General features: G+C 36.8%; 2 protein-coding genes across 2 annotated transcripts; both read left to right on the top strand.

Annotated features, from left to right (window-relative positions):
* The first annotated feature begins 2,772 nt into the window (after positions 1-2,772).
* LOC109055614 (eukaryotic translation initiation factor 3 subunit B) lies at positions 2,773-10,646 on the top strand. The gene is made up of 19 exons (XM_042721110.1): positions 2,773-3,031; positions 3,410-3,602; positions 3,865-3,984; positions 4,283-4,340; positions 4,452-4,580; positions 4,770-4,927; positions 5,520-5,651; positions 6,320-6,386; positions 6,473-6,519; positions 6,842-7,052; positions 7,141-7,213; positions 7,306-7,428; positions 7,521-7,599; positions 7,686-7,824; positions 8,161-8,286; positions 8,373-8,450; positions 8,560-8,668; positions 9,976-10,088; positions 10,174-10,646. The coding sequence occupies exons 1-18, from the start codon at positions 2,926-2,928 to the stop codon at positions 10,074-10,076; spliced, it is 2,049 nt and encodes a 682-aa protein (XP_042577044.1). The 5' UTR covers positions 2,773-2,925; the 3' UTR covers positions 10,077-10,088; positions 10,174-10,646.
* A 661-nt stretch (positions 10,647-11,307) lies between these two features.
* Positions 11,308-16,811, top strand: LOC109055615 (carbohydrate sulfotransferase 12-like). The gene is made up of 2 exons (XM_019072804.2): positions 11,308-11,863; positions 15,147-16,811. The coding sequence occupies exon 2, from the start codon at positions 15,200-15,202 to the stop codon at positions 16,508-16,510; it is 1,311 nt and encodes a 436-aa protein (XP_018928349.1). The 5' UTR covers positions 11,308-11,863; positions 15,147-15,199; the 3' UTR covers positions 16,511-16,811.
* Positions 16,812-18,902: the final 2,091 nt, after the last annotated feature.

Genomic DNA, 18,902 nt, shown 5'->3' with positions numbered 1-18,902 from the left:
CTGCTCAAGCAAGAAGATAATGTCTAAGCACACAAAGTGCCTTTCTGGGCTGACCATGGCTTATTTGTTTGAGGTAAAACCCATGACTTGTGTTATACTTACATTTCCACCAGGCTGCCTTTCATTGCACTTCAAAATTGAATGCTGATATTTAGCAATAAATAAGGGCAGCAGTCATTGTCAGACTGTTTAACAATGTTTCAGTCTGCCCTTTATTTTAATCTGCCTGCTAGGCCTGTGTTGGGCTTTCAAATACACATTCAATAGTGATTTTTCCAGTATTAAGGAGTGAAAGAAAATGTTGGCTCTGATATTAGCTTGAAAAGATGTGCCTACAGGAACTTTACTTAGTAATCTAATCACAACTGCAAAAAAATTGCTAGAAGAACACAGATCATTATACAGATGGCCAGAGTTTGTCCAGACACAGACAGAACAAATCATCTGACTCGTGTATGACTGGGAAATTTCTCACTAACTGAAGACAAAACAAACTCCTTGCAACAAGAGCGCCGCCTATTGGTTATGTGTAAAGAGGCGTTTGTCTACTAAAAAGACCCCAACTTGAAAATCTCCTTTAGAACATGGTATTAAACATAGCAAGAGGAAAAAGAAACAAAAAGGAATTTAAAAATACAATGATTCTTATACTTTATTAATTTTTATTTTTGATCTATAAAGATTATAAAGAAAATTATGTCCGATATCAAGTTCATTATTTTGGCTTGAAGAAGAATAATTAATTTTGTTATCAAATGAATTATAAAGACATTTATAATATTGCAAAACATTTTGATTTCAAATGAATGCTGTTCTTTTGAACTTTCTTTTCATTAAAGAATCCTGGGGAAAAAAGTTTCCACAAAAATATTAAGCAGCACTACTGATTTCAACATTGATAATAATAATAAATGTTTGATTAATAAATTACATTCAGAATGATTTCTGAAGGATCATGTGACACTGAAGACTGGAGTAATGATGCTGACAATTAAGCTTTGCAACATAAATTGCATATTAAAATATAATGAAACAAAAAAATATTGCAATAATTTATGATATTGCTGCTTTTACTGTATTTTTGATCAAATAAATGCAGTCACTAAAGACTTCTTTCATAAATTGTATATAAAATCAAAAATGTATCTCTCTTTCTCTCTCTATTATTATTATTATTATTATTATATTATAATATTAAGGCTTTTGAGGAGGTTATACAAGTAACTTTAAATTCCAAAATATACCTATTTGGAACAGCAGTTCATTTCACACAGAATATATAATTCATGTTGAACTGTGCTTTATGTCCACAATTCATTAACAGGATGAAAAGTACAATAATTTCCTTTATACACCACTTTGCATATTCAATGCATAACAGTCTCCTACTGTGTTTAATAGTTTCCTTGTGTTTCTGTAGGACTGCCACAGGTCAGTGTCAATCAGTGCAATCAGCTGGAAAACATCCAAACAAAACAGCTTCTTAAGGTTTTAGTAATGAACTAAATCATTAACTAAGCTGTGTGATGCAGTCATGCCCTGAGGATGTATTTGAAAAATAACTCTCTTGTAATGTTCCCAGCCGCCCCGAAGATTAAAGGGTCTCATTTCCACATCATTACCAGGCTTCATCCTTTCAGTGCATTTAAATGTTATGTCACTGGAAAAAAATGTACAATGTGTACCATTACCATCAAAGAACAGTGGGGTACAGGTACAATACCCAAAATGTGACAGTGGTATAGCTATCTATCTATCTGTCTGTCTGTCTGTCTGTCTGTCTGTCTGAGACTGTGTTGGTTAAAGTCACTAATGACCACTGATGACTAATTGACCAGTGACTGATAATAGTCACCAGCTTCTGATTTTGTCTCTCTGTCTCTTCTCATTCTTTTGTATCTTAGTTCAGCCTTTGATACTATTGACCATGCATAGTTACTTAATCGTCTTGAAACTGCATTTGGTTTGTCAGAGACTGTCAACTGTCCTGAGTGTCTTTTTAGGCTGGCCCCAGCCAGTCGGTTGAGATCGCCGGGGGGCCCCACTCAGCCGTGGGCCCCTATAATCGTCACCAGCTTTCACCCCACTAACATCGGCCCTGCTTACACACCATGTCTGTTCCTCTCAGAGTGGTCTCTAGTTGTTCCCAAGAGACGGTTTTGTTCCAAGGGTGATAGAGCATTTTCTTCTTATGCTCCTAAGCTTTGTAATTCTCTCCCGGCAGACATCAGGGAAGCATATTCACTAGTGACCTTTAAATCTCTTCTTAAAACATTCTATTTTAGGATCGCTTTTACTTGCTTATTCATTTTATTTTGCATTGTTTGTTGTATATTTATTGTATTTAAAGTGTGCTGTTTTCTCTTATGTGATGTTTGCTCGTTAAGCGCTTTGAGAAAGCAATATTTAAAGCCGTTATATAAAATAAATGTATTATTATTATCTTTCTCTCTCACGCACTCTCTGTCTGTCTGTCCATCTATCTATCTATTTATCAGCTTTTGCATACTACAGTAGTTCAGTACGCATATTCGGACGGAAGGTTCTTGTCACATGAACAGGAAGTACAGGGAGATAAGCAGAGGGAAAGACCATGTTGATGATAAAAGGGGTCATGCATGTCCTTTTATAGCAAAATGACACATTTAGCGCATTTGGACCACAGGAATAACATTATATGGACATTTACTCTTATTTTAAATCAAGCCGTCATCGTGCTCTTAAATTTGTGTTGTGCATTATTACAAATCAGTCTGTACGAGCCCTCACCCGCGCTCCGCACACATGGTACGGTCCTTCTCGCGCTCGCGGTGGTTGGCGCCCGGCTGCTTTGCACATGGCCGAGTGAGTAAAATCTCTGAATTTATGCAGTGAAATTTACCAGCGCCTTTTCACACGCCCAGACTGAGAGGAATCGATCTCTAAATGCGAGACACGGATAATATGGAGGCCGAAATGGAGTATGACGACGGAGAAGAAGAGCCTTCGTTCAGTGATCCTGAGGATTTCGTGGATGACATCAGTGATCAGGGTAAGAGAGGCCTGCGCTTTAGCCCGCCTGCTAACGAGATACGAGTCACAAACTAAACCCTAAAACTCAACATGTCAGCACGATACTAACACAGACACCCTTCGGATTCATTGTTTAGTAGCATATAATGCCGCGTAACTGCTCAGTTTTAGATTAAACATTTTTTTATTCCATTTAACCCTTCCGTATTTCAGATTTTAGCCTGTGCGCTAGCAGGACAAAAGCTTTAGGGAAACAGGCGCGCGCGTCACATAATGTGTCAGCAGCTTTTTTGCTCTTTAATTTCAGAGAGTTAAGTGTAGTGCTGTAACATCTGTTTGTCCATGACATGTTTAAGATGCTATTTTGACTCATATTGGACGGTTTCTCCGTATGCAGAGCTGCTGGGGGATGTTCTCAGGGATAAACCTCAGGAGGCTGACGGCATCGACTCGGTCGTTGTGGTTGATAATGTCCCTCAGGTTGGACCAGATCGTCTGGAGAAACTCAAGAACGTCATCCAGAAGATCTTCTCAAAGTTTGGCAAAATCACCAATGACTTCTATCCAGTCGCAGATGGAAAGACCAAGGGGTAATTTTTGGTTTGCTTGGAAGTCGGGATGCATTGTCCTTGACATTTTGCCAGTCTTTTTTAATTTTTAATTTGTTTATAGCTGATGTTATACACTGTTTGGCCTACTATTAAAAGGATATGAATATTAGAAATAGATGCATGGATAATAGTGCTTTTGCATCCTATTATATATGTTAAAACTGACTAATACGATCCCTAATATGGAAAAACTTAATAATGTTATTCTTTGAATTTTAATTAATGTGCTTCATCTTCACAGGTACATTTTCCTGGAGTATTCTGCACCAAGTCATGCTCAAGAAGCTGTGAAGAACGCTGATGGCTACAAGCTGGACAAGCAGCACACTTTCCGCGTCAACCTGTTCACAGACTTTGACAAGTATGTTATCTTTAATTGTGCTGTTATTTGACCGCATTTGCGAATAATGGATTACGTCTGAAATAGAGGTCGATCGATATGCATTTGTTGGTTGCTGATGCCGATACATTAGAGAACAGGGTGGCTGATTTAGATGATGTCACAATGTTTGATATCGGCATAGTAAATGACACGTTCTGCTCTCAAAATGTAAAAATACAAGTCCTGTTTTACTGGCCAAAGAGAAGAGAAATGTAGCTGATGCGGTAATTAAACAATGCTTAATAACTGACAAATCAAAAATGTCTCATCTCTGTAGGTACATGTCAATCAGTGATGAGTGGGAAGCTCCTGAGAAGCAGCCCTTTAAAGATTTTGTGAGTAGTTATTCTTCAGAACTGTTCTGATTGTGTGTAATGCAACCCTGCGATACAGTAACACACGTTTAAATTTGGTTATTGGTTTGATATTTGGTCTTTTGGTTTCAGGGGAATCTGCGTCACTGGATGGAGGATTCTGACTGTCGTGATCAGTACAGCGTAATCTATGACTCTGGGGAAAGAACAGGCATATTTGCTAATGATGTCAAGGAACCAATTGAAGTTGAGGAGAGAGCGGTGAGTTCACCCATTCATCTTTAATATATAATTACATTTACATTTAATCATTTAGCAGACGCTTTTTTCCAAAGCGACTTACAAATGAGAACAATAGAAGCAATCAGACCAACGAGAGAACAACAACAGTATACAAGTGATACTGTATTGTACTGTATTCAGTATTTTTGTGTTACGTTTTGCTTGTAGCGCTGGACCGAGACATACGTGCGCTGGTCTCCAAAAGGCACCTATCTGGCAACATTCCATCAGAGAGGCATTGCTCTCTGGGGCGGTGAGAAGTTCAAGCAGATCCAGAGGTTCAGTCATCAGGGGGTTCAGCTCATTGATTTCTCACCCTGTGAGAGGTAGAAATGGGTTCATATTTTTTTCAATCTTTTATTTATTTATTTATAAACACACATATATATTAAGGAGTTGATGAGATTAAAAAAAAACCTAAATTATGTATTATGCACAATGTTTACTCAATTTATTAAAAAATACTTTATATTAAACTAGCACCTGGAGGGACATTCATATTTTGTAATAAAAAATATTAATGTTTTCATTTTAATTTGAAAGTGTTATTTTTTTTCTTTATTTTTTATAAATGTGTGTGTATATATAATTTATTAATTTTTTTTCTTTTTCTTTTTTTTAGTGGTGTTATTAACTCAAGCTAAAAGAAAATATGATATATATTTTTTAAAATATTGTATTTTAATGTAATGATTTTTTGTGGTTTTGTTTAGCAATAATAACCCTGGTTATCAGTCGATGATGACAGTATCATAATATCCAAATAACAGCAGATGAATCGTTCATTCACTACTTCATGTATTTTGAACGAGGAGAATATTTTTCAGTGTATCATTGTGTATTACGTTGTACAGTCAGATGATTTTATTATTATTATTTTTTGCTATTACACATTTTTAATGTAATTTGTTTTTGCAGATATGTGGTAACATTCAGCCCTCTTATGGACACTAAAGATGACCCACAGGCTATCATCATCTGGGATGTTCTCACAGGACAGAAGAAAAGAGGCTTTCACTGTGAAAGCTCTGCCCACTGGCCAATTTTCAAGTAAGTTTGGTCTGAGTTGATTTTAAGGGCACATGTTACCAATTTGATAACAGTCAAACTGTAACATATGAAAGTGAAAGTGAAAGTGACGTGACATTCAGCCAAGTATGGTGACCCATACTCAGAATTCGTGCTCTGCATTTAACCCATCCGAAGTGCACACACACAGAGCAGTGAACACACACACACACACTGTGAACACACACCCGGAGCAGTGGGCAGCCATTTTTTTTTATGCTGCGGCGCCCGGGGAGCAGTTGGGGGTTCGATGCCTTGCTCAAGGGCACCTAAGTCATGGTATTGAAGGTGGAGAGAGAACTGTACATGCACTCCCCCCACCCACAATTCCTGCCGGCCCGAGACTCGAACTCACAACCCTTCGATTGGGAGTCCGACTCTCTAACCATTAGGCCACGACTTCCCCTGTCGTACACTGTTTGGCCTACTATTAAAAGGATATGAATATTAGAAATAGATGCATGGATAATAGTGCTTTTGCATCCTATTATATATGTTAAAACTGACTAATACGATCCCTAATATGGAAAAACTTAATAATGTTATTCTTTGAATTTTAATTAATGTGCTTCATCTTCACAGGTACATTTTGGTACAGGTACATCATAATGTTTAATGTAAGTACAAAATCGAAATCTTGTTCTGTTCAGGTGGAGTCCAGATGGGAAGTTCTTTGCCCGAATGACGCAGGACACACTGAGCATCTATGAGACACCAGTAAGTGTCCTGTGATAGAGACGAGAGGTTTGAGAATTTGAGAGTTCAGTTGTTTAATTAACAAATCAAATTTTCTCCTTTCTTAGTCAATGGGTCTTTTGGACAAGAAGAGTTTGAAGATAAATGGAATTAAGTGAGTAAAATGAACCAAATTAACAACATAAATACACTACTGTTCAAATTTCTTGGATGTCTTTAAAAAATAGTCTCCAAGGCTGCATTTATTTGAGCAAAAAAGCACAGTAAAAGCAATAATATTATGAAACAATTAGTACAATTTGAACAGTTTTCTATTTTAATATATTTTGAAATGTAATTTTTTGCTGTGATGTAAAGCTGAATTTTCAGCATCATTACTCCAGTCTTCAGTGTCACATGATCCTTCAGAAATCATTCTAAGTACTAATCTCATTTTCTGTACATATTTTAATGTAAAATTAATTTTATGTTTGCAGGGATTTCTCTTGGTCACCTGGTGATAATATCATTGCATTCTGGGTTCCTGAGGATAAGGACATCCCAGCTAGAGTAACACTCATGCAGCTTCCATCCAGGAACGAGATCAGAGTCCGCAACCTGTTTAATGTTGTGGACTGCAAACTTCACTGGCAGAAAAACGGAGACTATCTCTGTGTGAAAGTGGACAGGACACCCAAAGGAACACAGGTATAAGAGTTGTTTTGAAACTGCTTTGACATTAAACTCAAATGTTTCCTTTTTTTTATGGATTTGCTCAATTTCTTTTCTACTTTAGGGCGTTGTCACCAACTTTGAGATCTTCAGAATGAGAGAGAAGCAGGTCCCTGTGGATGTGGTGGAGATGAAAGGTAAAGTAAGAAGGATCTTGAGACATTCTGTTGCTGTTTCTTACTGTCTTTAATACCTTCTCTTGGTTCTGATATCTCTACCTGTCTTATAGAGGGCATCATTGCCTTTGCTTGGGAACCAAATGGCAGCAAGTTTGCTGTGCTACATGGTGAATCTCCCAGAATCAATGTATCATTCTACCATGTGAAGAACAATGGCAAAATTGACTTAATAAGTAAGTGTTCACATTGTGAATGTATTACACTTTACAAATATTTTTCATGCATGTACGTGATCTAAAAGTTTACAAAAAATGTATTGTTTCAGAAATGTTTGACAAGCAACAGGCAAATAGCATCTTCTGGAGTCCCCAGGGGCAGTTTTTGGTGTTGGCTGGGTTGAGGAGGTCTGTACTCATTAAGTGTGCTGTGTTTGTTTGTACTTTCGTTTTGAGTGGTTCATTCATATGACTTTCTATGTTTCATCCTGTAGCATGAATGGAGCTCTTGCTTTTGTGGACACGTCAGACTGCACCATGATGAACATCGCAGAGCATTACATGGCCTCAGATGTAGAATGGGACCCCACTGGACGATATGTTGTGACGTCTGTCTCCTGGTGGAGCCACAAGGTGATTTATCTGATTCTATTGGAAATATTATATATTAGTGTTGTCAAAAGTACCCACATCAGTACCAGTTGGTACTGAATGTTTAAAAATGTGACGATACTAGCATTTTGAGTGGATTCTTAAACACCTCTGATTGGCCATTGTTTACATGCTCAACAGATATATCTGTGATAGCCTACAATGGTCAATACCAGTATAATTATTGGGATTAGAAGTATTGGATTTCATTCAGAAAATATGATGCAGGGAAGTGTTTATTATTCTTTTATGTGGACTGGAAATGCATATCAGATGCCTTTGTATAAATTGATTTTTATTTTATTTTTTTAAATTTAGGTGGACAATGCCTTTTGGCTGTGGACATTCCAGGGCCGTCTGCTGCAGAAGAACAACAAAGAGCGATTCTGCCAGCTGCTGTGGAGGCCCCGTCCACCCTCTCTCCTGACTCAAGAGCAAATAAAGGTGAGAAGGGGTCAGATGCAGGGTCTCTCTCCTTACTTGTCAAGCAGAGTGAACTCTAATCCCACTTTACTTTTTGAAACCCACAGCTCATTAAGAAGGACTTGAAGAAATACTCCAAGATCTTTGAGCAGAAAGATCGTCTCAGTCAGTCCAAGGCATCAAAGGTATGAAACTGATGTGTTGTTGTTTTTTTTTATCCTAGGATGCACACAGTATTTATATGTGGATCAAAGGTCAGTGCTCAAACTTAAATGCATTCTTTGTGCTTTGCAGGAACTGGTGGACAAGAGACGTACCATGATGGAGGACTATCGCAAATACCGTGAGAGAGCCATGGACATGTACAACGAGCAGAGACCTCTCCGCCTTGAACTCAGAGGAGGTAACTAATGCAGAGAGCAGCTCTGTTCAGCAAGGAGTTTTATTGACCATCAGTGACATCTCTTAGGCTGCTTTGTTTCAGTGCCTTTCTCTAGAATAGAGCTGTTGCATTAATTATGTGCTATCAGTTTGCAATGAATTGATCCAACCATAACTGCAATGTTTAATCTTTAAGTTATGAAATCACTTTGCGGGTCAAATGAAGAACTTTTATGCTCCAAATGCTATAAATCAACCGGAGGGCCTTAGCAGAACTCAAGGGGGCCTTGAGATGACTTCTAGATCTGTAAATTAATAGACTTACAACACAATGGGCATTTTTATACATTATATGAATATACATTTTTGTAGCTATGCCAAGATTTAAAATATTGTATCAGGTATAAAATAATGGTAAAAGTCATTATCCTTAATCGTTCACGTATTAATGTAGATAATGGTTTGAGGACCACTGCTATAAATTCATATAAATTTAGTATTTATACCAGTTAGATGTCTCTCTCTGGTGCAGCGGTGTGTTTTTAGCCAGTCATTGCTAAATGCTAACTGCTGCACCATTGGACCTAATTATCTGTCCTATGTAGGGCCTTTCTCAGTAGGTTTAAAATATGTTTGAAAATTCTTGGTTCTGCAGGAAAAAGGTAATCAACATTTAGATGAAATTCAGTTGCAGCAGCTGTAAAATTGACAGACATGGATTTAACTTTTTGAAACGTTTCACTTATGGCAATATTTTAAATTTAAACTAAATAAAAATGGAAATGGGACAGACAGATAACTTTTTGACATGGTAAATTCAGATTTGAAAAAGAGAAATGGCAGTGAAAGGTACTAATTTCACAAATGTAATCAATCATCAGAAATTAGACAACCACAACTGCACCTTCTCATCAGCAGTGTCTAAATATAAACGTGGCCGTACCAAATGGTACATGGTAACAGACACTGTAACAGTTCGAACCAAAGATATGCAGCCATGCAGTCTGGTTGACAAACTTTTTGGGCTATTTTGTCATGTTTTATCATGCCTCTTGTTTTAGTATTAATTTTTATACTTTATTCATGGCATTGCCTATGTGTAAGCACTTTATAAAGTCTAATAGGAAATTGTTCATTTTGTTTAATGGCTCAAAGTGAATATGACAGTGTATTTAGCTTGCAGTATAATAATACAAAATTAGCACAATTGACATAATCACAGTTATAACTTTTAATTGTCAACAAAAATGTAATGATTGTGACAGCCCAACACTAGAGATTGAGTATAGGACTATTGTAGTAATCACTGTATTTTCTGATCTTTTCTAGGAGTGGACACTGATGAGCTGGACAGCAATGTCGATGACTGGGAGGAAGAGACCATTGAGTTTTTCATCAATGAAGAAATTATTCCCATTGGAGATCTGTAATTCCAACAGCAGGTACTGTGTGTGCAGCAATATGACTCTGATAGGCTATTTGAAATACCTTGGTATAGTCATAATTATTTTCTTTTCTTATTTTCAGTATTCGTTTTTAGTGGAGGAGTGTGGACTATCATTGGAGAAAAAAATTGAGGCATCCCCCATAAGAGTTTTCCTTGTTAGCATCAGTCAAGTGCCTCTTAATACTGGTCACTGCGGAAGGAGAATTTTGTGCCACTGTTGACTGCTGCTTTTTAACAAAATCATCCAGCTCTGGGAGGATCCACCCTGCCAACATCATTCAGGCCTGCTCTCGGTGGATCTGATCATAACGCGTTCCTGTTCTTGCCTTTGGTTGATCTACCTCATCATAAGGGTGTTACCATGGCACTATATGCCAAAAACTGTTTTTACATCATCTCACAGAAGGAAAACATTTTGTTTCCTAAGATTTTCCAAAAGGCGAACTTGTACTCTAGTGTACGAAAATGGCACTACAGTGGTCTGTATCCTCCTCCATTCAGATTACCTGATATTAAATGCACAACAAGGGAATAAAGTTTAACTGAAATTCAAGCGTTTGTTGGTTTTCTCTCTCGTTGAACTTAAGGCGAAAGAACATGATGCATATGATGAAGATGTGTACGGTGTAGTGCATTTTGGACAGGAATAATATAAAGTTTTTGTATTATAAAAGTCAGGGATTTTTGGGAATTCCAAAGTAAACCTAGATGGATGTTAAATATTTAGTATCATGCGACATTCAGGTTGTCTTTAAACTTTTGTACTTGACATTTTTAATGGATTCCTTATATTGGTCTCCTTACTGATCACATTTATTGTCAATTACCGGTACATTTAAATATATTTAGCATTTTATTCTCTTGAGCAAGTTGTTTAATTCATTCATTTGTAATCTGAATACGTAATTTTAATCCCTGATTAATCGAAGAGCATAATAGATGGTTTTTAAATTAAGAAATTACGCAACATCTGATTGCAATGTTTTCATTTATTTCATATTTTTGTGTAAAGATGCATGTCTATACTGTTTTTAAAATTTCCCCCCACTATAAAAAGCATAACTATTTTTTTTTATTTATATATATATATCTTTAAAGAATGATGTCACTTTACATCTTGATTTTTAACACATCTTTTTATTATTTATTACTGTTTATTACCCCCAACCCCCCCTTTCTGGTCTTTAGATCATTTTAAGTCATCTTTTTCCCTCATTGGAAGATTGACGAGCCCCCAGTGTGTCCTGGGCCCATATTTTAGAACCACTGTTCTTTCGGCTAATAGAGAATTTAATTCCTTCACTTTTTAGTTTAAATGATCCCATGAGATCTATTTACGTTATAATTAACATGTTGCGTATGTTAATAACAGAACAGGTCATTTGAATTTCCATTTTGATGATGCTGGCTAAAGTTTTATTGTGATATAGCGGTTCCAAACCGTTGCATTTTGGCATAAAGCTATTATGGCATTTTTTTTTCTAAGTGAAACTCGGTATTCTTTCAGTATGTGGTCTTTTTGCTCTACAAAATGAAAGTTTTAGGAAGGTCATGGAGGTCTGGTAGTAGAGCATGCATTCTATATTCTGACAAAACCCATCACTGTACGGTTCAGCAGCAGAAGCTTGCGTGCGCTTGGAAATCTCGCGACATCTGCGCGGAGCACTAAAGCGCTGCTGTGTCAACACCCCGAGCGAGCGAGCGAGCGCTCATCCCTCCTCAGCTGACGCCGTCTGCCTGCCGAGAAATCCAGACTCCTGCGATGATGAGGTGAGACTATGCTCGTTACAGCCATGTTTAGACACGCTACAGTGTCATTTCGATCATATCATACTAAACACACCAGTCTTTAAACTCCGTCTGCTCGAATCACACGAGCCCTGCAATCACAGGCGCGAGTCCCTTCATGACTTCCCGTGGAACAAAAAGTGGTTAGGCGCGTCTTTGCACTTGCTCTAGATTTGACTTCATATCTTCATTTTGTCAATGAAAACCAATCGACACACCATCACCCGGTTTAACCGAAATCGGCCGCATGGTAGAAAGTATGCACAGATGAATGGCTTAGGAGGAGTTTTCGCGTATAAGCTCGAATGTTTGCAGCTTCCTCCCACAGTCAGAGATGGAGTGAAAGAGCTGCATTGTGTCCAGCTGAATGTGACGGGTCGCTTTTGACTTTGAAATGCGCATGGAAAAAATGTGTAGTGCTCAGTGTACTTTGAGTTTTCGGAATTATAATTTACCCGAATTTAAATATATAAATAATTATAAACGTTTATGTCAGTTTTTGAGTTATTATTACGATACGCTACTACGCACGCATATTTTGTTTGTAGCCAACATCACTGTGTTGTGCTGTGACGTTATAATTCAGTCAAGAAAATAAACCAATAGCTGTACGTTATCAGATGTTTGGTTTGTAACACGCCAAATGTTCCAAGCCAGTGTGACGTTTCTGTTTTAACAGTGCGGTGTTTACATTCTGTCTCTGCGCTTTCTGCAAGTATAATAATAATAACCATATCAGTATTTCATGTCTGTGTATTATTTGGTAAGCAGCCTGTACACACCTTCAGGGTGATATGAGACCCCAAAAATAACCCTTGTCAGGGGTTACATTGCATTACTTACTAAAAAAATCTGTTTGAACTTAAACACCTGGTAACACACTATATTAACTTCCGTTAATAAATCATTAATAAACATTACATAATGCTTAACTGATTATTAGTTAATATATATTCACAAAGCTAGAAATATAAGGTAATGTTTTTGTTAATGTTAAATAATTAACTAAATAAACATTACAATGATTAATAGATCGTTATTTATTTGTAAACTAAAATGCTTACAAATGTAATTAAACTTTCAATTCATTTGCTCTAAAGATCATTCATCTAGAAATGATTTTGACATATGGTTTACAATTATTAAAATCTTCATTAATAAATCATTAACAAACATTATATAATGCTTAATGGATCATTAGTTAATAATAATAATAATAATTATATATATATATATATAATATATATATATATATATATATCATATACATACATGCATATACATACACACATACACACACACACACACACACATATATATTACAAATCATTTATTAATTATTTGTTCATGTTTTTGCAGTACTCAATCTAAAGTTGAAACTGTTCATTATTTGTAGATGTTTCTTAACGTTTGCTAATCATTTAGTACATATTAAGACACTTCTTAGTACATATTAAGACACATCTTTACTAATCATTTATTAATTAATTGTTCATGTTTTTATAAAAAAAAAAAATTTTTTTTTTTAAATATTTATAAACGTTTACTATGAAACATTTAGTACATCATTTAGACTTTTATGGAGAAAAGTATATTTAGTACTTTTATGGTCATTGGACTTTTAGCTAGTGTAGGTAATAACGTCTGTGTAAAGGGTAGTTGGTTAAGTTTAGCCGAAAGACATAACAACAATAAACAATTGTAATTTGGGTGCAAAACATGTATGTAATTGCCTCAACACTCAGTATACTATATCCTTAAATAGACAATATTCCTTGAATCATACATCAACAGGAGAGAACAAATAATTTTTTAAGAAAATGCTTATTCTTTTATCAAATCAATGTAATATAAACAGTTTGAACCATGTCCCCTTATAGTAATTAAATCGACTCCTGTATCTAAACTTACCCCTTTCACACCTCAGTAGCAGCAAAAGTGTTTTGAACATGAGCACAATAAGTACAGTGTACCTAACAATCATTATAATTTGTACATGAGTACACAGTAGTTAAAGACACCTAATATAAAGTGGCATCAGTCTTATATTGTTCAGTGCTCTGTTCAGATCGCTCATAGATACCAAACACCTTTTTGCATTTGTACTTTAGTAAATCTAAAAAAGTGCATTAGGTAATATATGAACTGAAGTTTAATGTCATTTGTAAGCATTTTAATTTACATTACATCTTGATTGATTAACAGATCATTAATTTATGTTTATTTAATTCATTAGTAAATATTAACAAGCACATTCTCGTATTTCTGTGAATATATATTAACTAATGATCTGTTAAGCATTATGTAATGTTTATTAATGATTTATTAATGAAAGTTATTATAAAGCGTTATGTAAGGGATAATGTACAGTCAGCTGGTTATTATGGTCAAACGAACCCTGAAAGGATTTATTTTGTGATAATAACCATCTGACGGATATATTTGTCCAAAAATGGACATGAAATAAAGCTTCAAAGCTTTAAAGCTTCCAAGAAGAAAAGATCTGACATGTGAAGTAAACACTGCATGATTACACTGCAGTGCAATGTTAATTATATTATTTATCGGGTAAATGTTACTTTTGTTATGTTCTTGGCTGGAATATAGTACACAGTTTTAAAAATCTGAACAGATTGTGAAACACTTGGCATCATACACTGATAAACTAAACAAATGAGGATCACACACTACCAGACTTTCAAGTTGTTATGAACACAACAGACTCACGCAGAAACTGCTCGTCATTGCTAGAAGATGCACAACAAATGAAAACAACGTGTTCTAAAATCAGCTCAAAAATATCAGACATGGTAGATCTCCAATGAATGGACAGAATCATAGAAATGATCTGTGCCAATCATACAATACATGACATCATACTGTCAACTCCGATTGATCAAAATCTGCTGCCTGACTCTGACATTAAACAACTAGCATTGACTTAAGACTGTAAATTTGGGCAAAAGTCATGTAGTGTATTATAGCCGTTGCCTACTACGTCTCTACAGTGTATCATGACATTAAAATAGCACTGTTGTCATGGTGAGCTGTGAAATATATAGTTTTGCTGTCATTATACAAAAATATTTGACCTCTCAATCACGATTAACCAATTACAAAGAAATGTCAATGCTGTGTCATATAAAGAGAATATGAAATGTTACTTTTTATTGCATAAAGAGAACCAAAATATTGCCAAACAATGAAACAAACAGGTTTGACACACTCTTGACTTCCTTTTCTGATTTGTTTTTCTCTACTTCAGACTATGATGAGTGCAGTCTGGGCTGTCGATTGTGTAATGGAGTTGAAGTGAGGATGGCTCTTTCTCAGTCAAAATCAACCAAAATGGGAAAGTCCAGACTGTTCCGCATTTTTATGATTGTGGGTGCCGTCTTCATGATTCTTCTTATAATCATATACTGGGATGATGTGGGGGCCTCTAATTTTTACCTGCACACAACCATCTCCGGGCCCCATCCGTCCCGCCTCTCTCCGCAGAGCCGTCGTGGCCCTGAAAAGAAAGTAGAGGAAGACAAAGAGAGCTCGTTTTTGATGGACATAGATGCTTTTGTCAGCCAGTTTTTAGAAGGAACCGCAGACCCCACGGAACAGGTGAGAGGAGAACCACCCCCTGGAGACCCCCACAATCAGTCCTCTGAGAAATCAGAGGAGAAATTTGTCCCGAGACGAGAGTGGAAGATCCATCTGACGCCAATTGACCCTGAGAAAAAACAAAGGCAGGACAGTAGAAGGCAGCTGATCCAAGATGTGTGCAGTAACAAAAGTTATTTTGACTTCCCCGGAAAGAACAGGACTTTTGACGACATACCCAATAAAGAGTTGGATCACCTCATCGTGGACGACAGGCATGGGATCATTTATTGTTACGTTCCCAAGGTGGCCTGCACAAACTGGAAGCGCATCATGATCGTGCTGAGCGAGAGCCTGTTATTGGACGGCGTGCCCTACCAAGACCCTCTAGATGTTCCTCAGGAGCTCATCCATAACAGTAGCCTGCACTTCACCTTCAACAAGTTCTGGAAGCGCTATGGAAAGTTCTCACGGCACCTCATGAAAATCAAGCTTAAGAAATACACCAAGTTTTTGTTCGTCAGGGATCCTTTCGTGCGACTGATCTCCGCCTATCGCAACAAATTCGAACAGGAGAACGAAGACTTTTACAAAAGATTTGCAGTCGTCATGTTGAGAAAATTCAGCAATTACTCGGATCCACCAGCATCCGTCGTGGACGCTTTTGCCGCTGGGATTCGACCGTCTTTCTCCAATTTCGTTCAGTATTTATTGGATCCTAACACTGAGAAAGAGATGCCTTTCAATGAGCACTGGAGACAAATATACCGTCTGTGCCATCCCTGCCAGATAAATTATGATTTTGTGGGGAAGCTGGAGACCTTGGATGAGGACGCTGAACATTTGTTGCGGATTCTCCGCGTAGACAATGTCGTCGAGTTCCCACAAAGTCATCGCAATCGAACGGTCAGCAGTTGGGAGCAGGACTGGTTTGCCAACATACCATTGGAGTCCAGAAAAGAGCTGTACAGGCTCTATGAGGCCGACTTTAAACTATTTGGATATTCTAAACCAGAGAAGCTGGTACATGAGTGATACGCTGATTGTCAACTTTACTGAGTTGCTGACACGATTTTCACAGCACAAGAAACAGGGCAATAGCAGTTCCTGCTGCTTGGTTCTTTCACATGATGCTGTTTATAAAGGCCCTTTCACATGACTCACGTCCAGAGAATCAATGTTTGGCTAGTTAGCTAAGTCCTGTAGGTAGATACAGTGATTGCACCATCTGCTTCCAAAAAGCATTTTTTTCCATTGGCAGCTATTCAAAAGTACAGCGCCCAACACATGACATCAGTAAAAAAAAAAAAAAAAAAATGAAGAATTTGCATTTACAACTTAAAAATAATGTGGTGTTCGGGTCAATTTGACCCGGAGAAGATTTTCTTTTTCCCGAAAATACTAGTTAATGTTCCGCGCTTTGGACTGAAACTTAGTGACTTTGTTCCCAAAGGGTATAACTACATCCAAATTTTTTTTTGGAAATTTTCTCACTTTTTTGTGGGGGTTTTGTTACCTTGTTACACTTGTGGTGTTCCCGGTCAAAAAATGACAGGCCTATAAAAAATAGCTTATAAATCACCCATTATACCATATTTTTCACCCAATCTTGGATTCAATCTTTTTGTCAACTTGTTCTCTTTCAATTAGGACTGGTTTTATATTTCTGTTTGCATCTGATTAATCGTGGGCCTCATTTATCTGAGAGTAGGCATCTCATTTTTTGAGTAAAAAACAAATAATTTGTGAGTAAATTTTTTGAAATATGAAAAAAAAAAATATGAAAAAAATGGCTACTGTTGATCACACTAGTCTACTCTAATGTTTCAACAGGAATGTTGTTTTGAAACTTTTGTTTTGTAAAAATATGGCACATAGTCACACTTGTGGTGTTTCCCGGTCAAAAATGACCGGCCTATAAAAAATAGCTTATAAATCACTCATTATACCATATTTTTCACCCAATCTTGGATTCAATCTTTTTGTCAACTTGTTCTCTTTCAATTAGGACTGGTTTTATATTTCTGTTTGCATCTGATTAATCGTGGGCCTCATTTATCTGAGAGTAGGCATGGTCAAATATGGTCACAATGGCCGACCATTCAAAGTGAATGGGAGAGACTGAAAATAACAGAAAAATTTATTTTTCAGGAGCATGTTCATTATTTTCATGTACACATATGAGCATATGTGCTTGCAAACATCGAGCCCTTGGACCTGTGCATGTATCGATACATTTATAAACACGCTACCCAGACACACACACGTTAAAACACACAAACTTTTTTGAGTATTACACACATTCTTTTCCACAGAGAGAAATTTGATCCTACCCTAACTTATATTATACATTTATTATTCATATATTACTCACACACACACACACACACACACACACACACACACACACATACACACACACACACACACACACACACACACACACACACACACACAAACTTCAAAAGATCTTCTTTCTTTCATGTTCTTGTTTTATCACAGCTTCCAGACAAATATTATGACATTTTGTTTTGGAACTGTGAGGTTCTCACACAGAACTAGACAATATTTACAAATATACATCATGCGATAGCACAGGCATATATAAATGCCTCACAGCACCTTGCTTGTCATTCATTTGTGGCAGCACAATGGCAAAGCAGCTCTCTGCACATGATGTTATTCATCAGATTTTTGACTCAGAAACTAGTGAGGAGGAGGAAATGCATGATGCATCTTGCAGTGAAGATGTTTCTGAAGAGGAAGGCACCACTGAATCGGCTACGGAGCTTGAAACAACTGATGAGGAGCTGTCTTCCAGTGATGAGGGCCCAGCTGAATGACAAGCAAGGTGCTGTGAGGCATTTATATATGCCTGTGCTATCGCATTATGTATATTTGTAAATATTGTCTAGTTCTGTGTGAGAACCTCACAGTTTCCAAAACAAAATGTCATAATATTTTGTCTGGAAGCTGTGATGAAACAAGAACATGAAAGAAAGATTCTTTTGAAGTTTGTGTGTGTGTGTGTGTGTGTGTGTGTGGTAATGTCAGATGGATAAATGTATATAAGATGCAGGTTAGGGTAGGATCAAATTTCTCTCTGTGGAAAAGAATGTGTGTAATACTCAAAAAAGTTTGTGTGTTTTAACATGTGTGTGTCTGGGTAGCGTGTGTATAAATGTATCGATACATGCACAGGTCCAAGGGCTCGATGTTTGCAAGCACATATGCTCATATGTGTACATGAAAATAATGAACATGCTCCTGAAATCTAAATTGTTCTGTTATTTTCAGTCTCTCCCATTCACTTTCAATGGTCGGCCATTGTGACCATTTTTGACCATGCCTACTCTCAGATAAATGAGGCCCACGATTAATCAGATGCAAACAGAAATATAAAACCAGTACTAATTGAAAGAGAACA

Source organism: Cyprinus carpio, chromosome A3, assembly GCF_018340385.1.
Source record: "Cyprinus carpio isolate SPL01 chromosome A3, ASM1834038v1, whole genome shotgun sequence".
Classification (NCBI taxonomy): domain Eukaryota; kingdom Metazoa; phylum Chordata; class Actinopteri; order Cypriniformes; family Cyprinidae; genus Cyprinus; species Cyprinus carpio.
The sequence above is the reverse complement of the archived record's forward strand: the minus strand, read 5'-3'. Positions and strand labels throughout refer to the sequence as shown.

Excerpts from the sequence above, each read along its gene's own strand:
- LOC109055615 (XM_019072804.2), top strand. The coding sequence starts at position 15,200 with ATGGCTCTTTCTCAGTCAAAATCAACCAAAATGGGAAAGTCCAGACTG.
- LOC109055614 (XM_042721110.1), top strand. The coding sequence starts at position 2,926 with ATGCGAGACACGGATAATATGGAGGCCGAAATGGAGTATGACGACGGA. Across the intron at positions 6,520-6,841 it reads TTGAAGATAAATGGAATTAA|GGATTTCTCTTGGTCACCTG; the intron begins GTGAGTAAAATG and ends TTATGTTTGCAG. Across the intron at positions 7,053-7,140 it reads GGACACCCAAAGGAACACAG|GGCGTTGTCACCAACTTTGA; the intron begins GTATAAGAGTTG and ends TTTCTACTTTAG.